The sequence below is a fragment of the Oncorhynchus nerka genome, linkage group LG13 (genome assembly GCF_034236695.1).
Source record: "Oncorhynchus nerka isolate Pitt River linkage group LG13, Oner_Uvic_2.0, whole genome shotgun sequence".
Lineage (NCBI taxonomy): Eukaryota > Metazoa > Chordata > Actinopteri > Salmoniformes > Salmonidae > Oncorhynchus > Oncorhynchus nerka.
The window spans coordinates 61,623,299-61,633,075 of record NC_088408.1 but is presented as its reverse complement, the minus strand read 5'-3'; the positions used below and the strand labels follow the sequence as shown (position 1 = coordinate 61,633,075).

General features: G+C 41.4%; 1 protein-coding gene across 3 annotated transcripts in view; it reads right to left on the bottom strand.

The window, feature by feature from the left end:
- Positions 1-7,422: 7,422 nt before the first annotated feature.
- LOC115139787 (protein prune homolog 2-like) overlaps positions 7,423-9,777 on the bottom strand; it is a 54,474-nt gene continuing 52,119 nt past the window's right edge. For 2 of the 3 annotated variants that reach the window (XM_029677569.2, XM_029677572.2), the window contains 2 exons: positions 9,143-9,184; positions 7,423-7,840 (listed from right to left, as the gene is read on the bottom strand). In XM_029677569.2, the coding sequence (XP_029533429.2) occupies positions 7,810-7,840; positions 9,143-9,184 (73 nt within the window). In that variant the 3' untranslated portion in view covers positions 7,423-7,809. The remainder of the gene's footprint in view (positions 7,841-9,142; positions 9,185-9,777) is intronic. The other variant, XM_029677570.2, reaches the window with a different exon arrangement.

Genomic DNA, 9,777 nt, shown 5'->3' with positions numbered 1-9,777 from the left:
AAGTCGACGATGCTCAGTGGTTTGCTGCAATCTGGTCTCAGAGCATATAGTATTATTCTGTACGTACTTCTTTTTCGGTGGGATTTATCAGCAGTGGGCGTCCAACGTTTTGGTGCATTACCGCCACATACTCTACTGGAGTGTGGGTCAGAGACAGGGAGAAACTAAAACCTACCTGCCAGCCCTGTTGCCACAACAAAATACCTTTAAAAAAGTGTTAATATCTACTCAATATATTCGTTAAAATCATTTCCTGTAGCCCCTTCTTCCTCATACTAGATTTGTCTCTCTCGTACACTGTGATACTACCCGCACTGTAGCAATACATGCTCCATGGTCTCTGTTTCCTGGCAATAATCATGCTTTCCTATCACATTTAAAGTCTTATTCAAGTGGCTTTGTCTCACCCTTAATCTTGTAAAATAGCCTACTCTCTTCTATCCCTTCCTTCCATCCTACTTAAATAAATGCCTGCCCTTAGTATCTCAATTCTACTGTATGTAAATCCGAGACACTCCATTTGTTATGTTTCATATGGTATGTATTAATGGCCACCACTAACTTCGTTTATTACAATTCTTAATATACATTACAAATCGCAAAATGTACAATATGCTACTAATTTGCCAAACATACAATATGCTATGAATTTGCGAAACGTATAGTATGTTACAAATTATAGCTAGGTCACTAACATTAGTTAGTTGGCTAACTTTGGCTATGGGTTAAGGTTGGAGTTAAGTAACCATCTGTCTATGTAATCATACCAAACATAACATATCAAACTAATGTAGAGGTCCGGAATTACATTTCTTATGTTACGTCTAGTCTATGAGACCAGGCTATTTATTTAGGCTAACCATTAGCATTTGCACTGGAGAGCTGCGTGTTACCACAGCCAAAGTTAGCGTTTTGGTCTTACTTTAAGGTTAGCAGTGTGGTTATGTTTAAAATCACAATTTAAGAAAATCAATTGTAGATATAGGCGGGATTTACGACTTTATGGCTGTGGTAACTAGTGACGACCTGTACTTGGTAGCTAACTGACCTCGTACCCACCCCAAGGCTCTCATCCAATGACTGCTCTCATCCATTACGTAGCATCCGCCTCTTTACCTCTATGCAACTCCACAAGTGCTTGGTCTCAAAGGTCGACAATGTTATTGAGGCACAGTGTGACGGAGGCGTATAATACATCAGGATGGAAGTTGAAATGATTTTATGTCCAGGATTTCTCCTACTTGGAGAGGACTCTGTTACCTTCAGTTTACAAAAAAAAACGTATTCAGGACAATAGGATTACCAATCTCACGTCCATTTTCTACATCAATTATTCACTGAGTAATACACTACAAGGTCCTATACATATGCCACTAGATGACGCTGTAAAACGAATGAAAGTGTGTAGACCAGGGGTAGGCAACCCAGTTCCTGGAGAGCTGCAGGGCATGCCTGATTTTGCTTCAACGGACCTGGAAGACCAGGTGTGTTGAATTTAGTCACTGAACTGATCAATTAGCTCAGGTGGTCAGTTCAATGATTGACTAAACTCAACACACCTGGTCTTGGTCCATTAAAGCAAAATGCTGCATTCCCTATCACTGGCATAGGCCTATTTCTATTTACATAGAGCATCTATACACTGAGTGTACAAAACATTATGAACACCTGCTCTTTCCATGACAGACTGACCAGGGCCCTGTTTCAGAAAGTGGGTTTAATGAAAACTCAAGTCAATTGACTCCGAGTTGAAGGAAACTCTGGGTTTTCGGTTTCACAAAGCCAGTTCAGCTTAACTCAGAGTCAGTTACTATGGCAACATACTCCATGAAGTTAACCTGCTCCCTGGCAGGTTTTCAACTAACCCTGTTTCTCCTCTTTAGCTGAAGCCTGAAAGAGGTGTCAGACATGGTATGTCCTTTTCTTGAAGAGCCAGTTGACATAGAAGCACAAATACTTCACAGAAATCTCCTTCAGGAGAGGATGATCAGACCCCCCTTGGATGTTTTATCATTCTCTGATTATCTGTTTGAGTGTTTCTGCACAATAGATCATTCATCTGAACAATATTCTCAGCCCTCATATCATTCACATGAAATGTCGTGGACATGCTCCCAGTTCGGGAAAAAAACTATTTGTGTTGCACTTTGTTTTTTTTGCCAAAGGGAATTTTCTATATAACATCGGTGACGCTGAGCATATTTCCAAGGCAACAGTCTGTCGCGCTGTCAGAAATGTCTCTTGCGCTGAAACGTTCACTGTACACTTTTGTGGTGTCCAAGTCACAGACCCACAAGACTCAAAGAATTCCACATAATTGCAGATATCAGTCAAAGCAACAATTAATTTAGTATAAAGCTTTGAGTACCCCTGTCAGCCCTATTTGCTGACCCCTTACCCTGAGCCTGGCCCACAGCAACTTTATAACTTGGCTCACTGCAGGACACGAGCCAGGGTAGAGATGACCATTGGGATGCTCAAGGCCCGGTTCCAGTGCCTTCATAGGCTCAGGGCCACCCCAGAATGAGCATTTGACATTATTGTGGAATGTGTGATTCTCCACAACATTGCCACAATTGGAGCAGAACAATGTCATACTCAACCAGTGAATGAGCCTGACCACCCTGCTGATGCATGAGATGGAAGAGACAACATGCTACCATTTCTGATTGACCATCACCTCCGCAGTGTCAAAGACAATATGCCTTTCTTATTATGAAATATTCTTTTTTTCCTGCAAGTACAAATGCAGTAGTTAATATTTTTTATGTTGTTCAAACAAGTAAAGTCATCCACCTGTGGGCACCTCACCCACCTTTAGCTGATGTCCCAGCAGTTGTACTTTTTAGCATCTGCAGCCTTGTGGTCAATTTCTAAATGAAATTTTTCAATTTGTTTCTTTAAGTACACCTTTTTCACAGGGAGATATAGGAAAACAAATGACATTGAATTTCACAGTGCCAGGTCTACTTGGTATCATTGTAAGTCATGGGCCAAAGCTGAACATCTTAGGTAAGTTGTGCTGTCGAGGTGGATGCACCCTCTTCTTCACTGTAATTTCCAGCATTGCTCTGTTAGAGAAAAAGGTGCAAGTTTTATTATGGTACAACACTATCATCAACTGTTAGATGTTATTTAAGGTGTGAACCTCAATAGGCCTCTCTATCTTCCCTCTCTGTGGCCGCTGACAAGCGGTATTCATCATCCTCCTGTAATGAAAAATAACAATTTTGGTGTTCTACTCTAACCCATTATGAAAAATCTGTGGACTATTAAGAGTACTTACAACTGCATGGAGGTCTGTTATGACAGAAGGCTCCAGACAGATTACACCACCATTCTAATTTGTGTAATCGTAAAAAATAAAGTATATTATATTTGACAAATTTCTTCATTGTTGAATATGTTGTGAAATACTTTATGTGCACAACTAGTTAACAACAGAACTTGCAACCAGACCTTTAGACGTAGTTAGGTACTGTATGTGTTTAGTTCACAGCAGAACAAAATAAAGATTATCCCTTTAAACAAGTTTTGACAGTGAATTTAGAAATGAATATGAACAAAAGAAATACACTTAAACTTGATTGGTTCATCTTCCCCAGGCCTCCTGCATCAATTTACATAATTTGTATACTTTTGGGTTGCTGCAGTTCAGTGTTACGGCTCTCTTATGCCCACTCAGAGAGCGGTAAGAAAACTCAAAACCAGTCACCAAAGGAGATATGGGATAAAAAGGCAGGAATTCACTTGGTCATGGATAAATATTGCACAATTCCTGTTAGCAGAGACCTTGAAGAGTAGGTGGGAGTGGTAGTAAAGTAAAATGTTTAAAGGCTAAAAAGCAATCATTTGTAAAAATGTCTTCAACCAGGCAGTTATTGTTAATGTTAATATAAGTATTAATTTTTTATAAACAATCCTTATTTTGGTGACAAATGTGATTGCATTGTTGACAGCACACAACAATGCATCATAAATGCCTCTTGGGATTAATTAATTGATATTCAGACAAAAGATCGCCAATAAAATAATGCCTATAATGGTTATAAAAAATGGATTTTGTCATATGTTGTGTCAAAAGGTAGTCGGAACATGGATCATTCGAAATTTTAGAAAACTATTTTGTGTTATGTTGTACTACACACCGCCTGGAAACATTTATTTCAATGTATTTAAATATTCATGTTTGGACAAACAATTACCATAATTTGTTCAACTTTGACACCTCATCCCCATTTAGCAAGAGTTACAAAAGCCATTGAAGCAGACCTAAACTAATTCATGCACTATTGTTGAAATTAGTAAAAATGCTATGCAAATTGTCATTATAACATGCCATTGCTGGTATGACCCTCTTGACTTTTCTTACATTTTTTTTTAAAAATGAATTTTAGCCCTTTTTCGTGGTATCCAATTGTTTAGTAGCTACTATCTTGTCTCATCGCTACAACTCCTGTACGGGCTCGGGAGAGACGAAGGTTGAAAGTCATGCGTCCTCCGATACACAACCCAACCAAGCCGCAATGTGTCGGGGGAAACACCGTGCACCTGGCAACCTTGGTTGGCGCGCACTGCGCCCGGCCTCGCCACAGGAGACGCTGGTGCGCGATGAGAGAAGGATTTGGTGGCGCAGTGGTTAAGGGAGCTGTACTGCAGCGCCAGCTGTGCCACCAAATCCAGCTGGCGCTGCAGTACAGCTCCCTTAACCACCCGGGAGGCCCTCTTGACTTTTCAACCGCCTCTGTAATTTCCAAAATATTGTAAATTCTTGAGTTGTTAGTAATAGGAATTTAAGATGAAACATATTTTTCAAAAAGAGACAGTTAAAGGGTTATGATGATTGGCCTGCCTATAACTAATTTGTGTACATCTTCATGACTACAAATGTAAATTAGGAAGTGCTCAAGTGTTCTTTCTCTATTTTTCCATAGTTCTTTGGCACTCAGCGGGACTGGGATTATAAACTTCGGCAGAATAGTGGCATGCCACATTTACAGCTTAAAACCTCTTGCTTCTACTTGGGACGCTTGCCTGTGAATCCAGGCAACAAGTCAGATTTTTAAAATGCTTTTCGGCGACAGCATGAGAAGCTATTATCTGATAGCATGCACCAATACACTACAACACAAAAGCACAGCAGGGGACGTAAACAAAATAATTAGCATTTCGGCGTTACACAAACCGCACAATAAAATAGAAAACAGTCATTACCTTTCACCATCTTCTTTGTTGGCACTCCTAGATGTCCCATAAACACTATTGGGTCTTTATTTCGATTAAATCGGGCCATATAAAGCCAAGATATCGTTATATGTAGACTCTGTGATAAACGAAAAAAACAGCGATTTCACAACGTAACGTCATTTTTTTAAATTCAAAAAGTAGACGATAAACTTTCACAAAACACTTCGAAATACGTTTGTAATGCTACTTTAGGTATTAGTAAACGTTAATAAGCGATAAAAATCATCCGTAGGCGATGTAAAAATCATTAGCTGTCGTCTTGGAAAAAATTTCAGGAGAGAGCTCTTCCGGAATGATCTGGGCGGAGACCGGAGGTAAGTGGTGCCCCTGTTTCGGTTCAACCAAGAATCAAAGATGATTCAATTCACAAGACTCTAGACAACATGGGGATGCTGTGGGAGTTGAATGCTCGGTCTTATCTAATTCGGCTCACTGTTAACAATTGCTGGAAGTGGCGCAAGGATATTTATTTCCATTTTCTGTGATCAGGTTTTCCTGCGCTTTCCGATGTAACGCACGTTATGTTATAGCCACAGTCGTGATTTAACCAGTTTTAAAAACGTCCGAGGGTTTCCTATCCACACATTCTAACCATATGAACGTACTATATTCCTGGCATGAGTAGCAGGGCGCTGAAATGTTGCGCGATTTTTAACAAAATGTTCAAAAAAGTAGAGGGTAGGAGCAACTTTAAACCACAATGACATCCCGGAATATCAACTTGGAGAACTGATGTCGTTTGACACTCACACTGAATAAAGACATGTTAATTAAGGTAACTTCACTAGATAGCCTGCAATAGTGATATTAAAAACCACCCGGTAAAAAATCGTCATTACATTGCCCCTTCTTAGATGGCATTGAGGAGACTCTCAAAGTTGCTGCTCAGTGCGATGCTGGTATCCATTGGTATCTGGATGCTTACCCAGCTCGGTTCTGTTCAGGTGAACCTGTACAACAATGGCTAGAGCTGGCTGCAGTACTCAGATGCAGAACCACATTCCGCAGGACGACAGTGACTGCAGCGCCACCCTGCAAGGAGACATGATGGACATCGAACATGCCAAGGTCCTGTCAATTACATGCAGCTTCCTCAACAGCACGCAGTTCCCAGACAAATACTACTGTACCTGGAGCTGACCAGGGGTACCTGGAGATCCCCGTAAATCTTGAGGAGGAGCACTTCCATCTGGCCTTCTCGCTGGTCGTCCACCACAAGGTGAACTTCGAGAGACTGCTCGCCCCCCAAAACATGTACTGCGTCCACGTGGACAAGAAGGCCAAAGCGTCCGTTCTTGCCTTTGTCATAGCTATCACGTCCTGCTTTGACACAGTTTCTTTGGCCAGCCATCCGTTAAAGTGTGGTGTACCCAAGCTGGAGTTGAGTCCACGCTGACATCCATTGTACTGGTGATCACTGGAAGTATTTAATCAACCTCTGTGGCCAGGACTTCCCCATCAAGACCAACCAGGAGATTGTGCGCAGCCTGCAGGCACTGGCTAGGGGAAACATCATGCAGTCAGAGTCCATGGCTAGAGGTAAGAAGGTCTGCTGGAAGATGTTGCGGCAGGTTGTTGATGGCAAAATTCAAGGAACAGAGCAGGACACAGACACGGACCCCATTGCTATCAGATGTCTGGAGGAGTATCTTAGACTGGCAGAAATACACAAAAGAAAATAATTTGTATCCTCTGAAATGTGATACAAAGTTAGAATGAGATAAAGAAGGATACGACAGTGATGTCATGAATCTCAAGTCATCAGGAAGTACATCTGCATTGGGAACCAAATCAAAACTTTTATGGTGCCATCTCTGTCTTATCCTTCTTAATGTCATCCTAGATATGTTTTCTTTTGGAAAAATAACCCAGGAGGTTCTATCAAACTTTTACATTTCCTGGTGATTTCCTGTCTTACCTTCATATTCTGATCGTTTATTTAACAAGGAAAGTAAAACCACAATGTGATTTGTAAATAGGGTGTTGGTATTGATAGTTTTCTTAAATATATTTCATTGACAGATGATAGTTAATAAACTTGCTGCTTGGCGTCACCCTGAGAGAGTTTGTCAAATTATAACGTTGTATCGTTGCTGCAGCAAAATCATTTTGAAAAATAAAATGTTTTTTTGTCCCCAACTGTATGTCATTAGAAATAACTTAGTGATTGACAGATTGACAGGTTTTAAACAATTTATTACATTTCGAAAGCATGTTTCTTCAAATGAAATCCAATTTCTTTCAAAAACTCTCAATCCCCATTACTTCCCAAAATATATGTCAGTTCCCCTTTAAATACTCATGCTTACTCGCTGCCAAAAGTTACAGTTTATGCGTTATATGTTGTGTTGAACACTGCCTGCGAAGAAATCATAACTTGGGGACCTTCTGGGTTCTTGCTTCTGTGCCTCTTTCTTGTGGGGACAGACTAATAATGAATCATACATGGTAGAATAGCCCCTTCTCTTCACCACAGGTGTGTGAAGGCAGGACAATGTGGTCTACTCTAAACCGCAGGGTCATACGTCAAGGGCCAAATGGATAGCAGGCACCAAGGAATAATCAAACACCGGAATTCACTCTCTTATCCACTCTGTGAGAAAGAGAGAGGGGGAGAGAGAGGGGGAGAGTATCTTCGTTAGACTAGGCAGCAGGTAGCCTAGCGGTTAACTGTAGTGTGCCAGTAACCAAGAGGTTACCGAGAGGTTACCCGAGCCGACTAAGGTTAAACATCTGTCGATGTGCCCTTGAGCAAGGCACTTTACCATAATTGCTCCTGTAAGTCGCTCTGGATAAGAGTGTCTGGTAAATGACTATAGTATGGGCATAGTGTTTTGTGAAAGTGTGAGAATGTTACTCTATGAAGAAAGATTTAGAAATGTCAAGAGGGATATGTCGTCATTGGTTATAAGAGGGAGCTTCAAGGGGATCCGTGTGAGAGTCAGAGACTATGCCTTCAAGGAATTCCTCACATGCAAATGATTTAGCTTGTAGCTTGTTCCTTGTTCCAGTTGAGCCTTTAGTGTTAGATAACATTGACATTAGGGCTCAAGTCTCGTGAGCTGGCTGAGGGGATACTATATTAGTGCTCTAACCTTAGATGGAAAAAGGCTTAGACCTAAATACATTTACTGTTAATGTATGATACATACAACAGAAATTCTTCGTCCTGTCTTGATCAGTGTCAAAGGTTAAGGGTTAAGGGTTAGTAAAGGATGAGAAACACACCAAGGGGTAAAGCGCACTGTCAGTACGCATGCAGCTAGTTCAGCTCATCCTGGGCTATAAGGGGTTAAGAGGGTTAGGAAGGGAACAGAGAATGCTAAAAAGATACAGTTGTGCCCGCTGAAAAGTTTTTTGCCACCTGTGCCGGGATGAAGGCGAGTTCCTTGTGGCAGCAAGTACAATTGCACGTTTGTCGAGTAAGTTTGATAAAAGTTGCATTAAATGAATTCATCTTAAAACATTGTTGAGTATTTATTGAATTCACATTGGGATATTAAAACATAACATGTTCCCACACTTAGAAAACACCACCGGTGCAGTTACCCACGCTTTGCGACAACACTGTGCTGCGACCTAACTTTTCAACGCACCGAACTGTAGGCAGGGGTCTACGGTCAGTTGGGGTGGATTATGGGTGAAGGAGTCCCGGAGAGGTCAAACAAGTTGATCATCAAATAGAGAAAAGAAAATACCTCATGCAGAGATCAGAAACAACCAATCACAGGACAGGACACATTCTTACATATCACACAGACCGTGGGTGAGGTCATCGGATTAAATCAGCCTGGGCGTAGGGGGGAGGGGTGTTAGTGCCAGGAGGTAGGGCCAGTCTGAAAATACATGGGGGGTAAGGGAACTCAACCAACACAGGCAGACCTTTTGAGTTTACCTCATACATGCAAATGTCTGTATACCCCTCTCCTCTTCGTACCTTAGACGGGAGTAGAGAAAGGCAGGAGGGGTACAGTTAGTGAGTGGACACAACACAGGATTCATCCTCCCTCCCAACCAATCACTATGGCTCGGTTTCCCTCAACTCAGCACAGGAACATCCACAGGGTTATTATGTCTCAGCTCTGTTCGGTCTTTCACATGTCTCCAATGACACAGTGTCCAGGTTACAGTGGATACAGCAGGTCTCCTTTGACTCTCTACACGTCAATGAGAAATCATCCAAAGGCCTTTGTAGTCTATACATGCATTCTTGTTGCTCTCAGCCAATCATTTCCTTCCATCGGTCTGACTATTTTTAATTAAGCTTTATTTAACCATTTGAGTGTAAAGGGATGCTTCGGGGATTTATCTACTTCCTCAGAGTCAGATGAACTGATGGATAGCATTTTATGTCTCTGCTTCCAGCATGAAGGAAGTTAGAGGTAGCTTTGTGAGCCAGTGCTAACTAGTGTTAGCGCAATGACTGGAGGTCTATGGTATATACTAGTTAGCAACTTCCTTCAAACTGGGCACAGAAGTATAAAAATGGTATCCACCAGTCCATATGACTCTGGGAAATTAGATAATGTG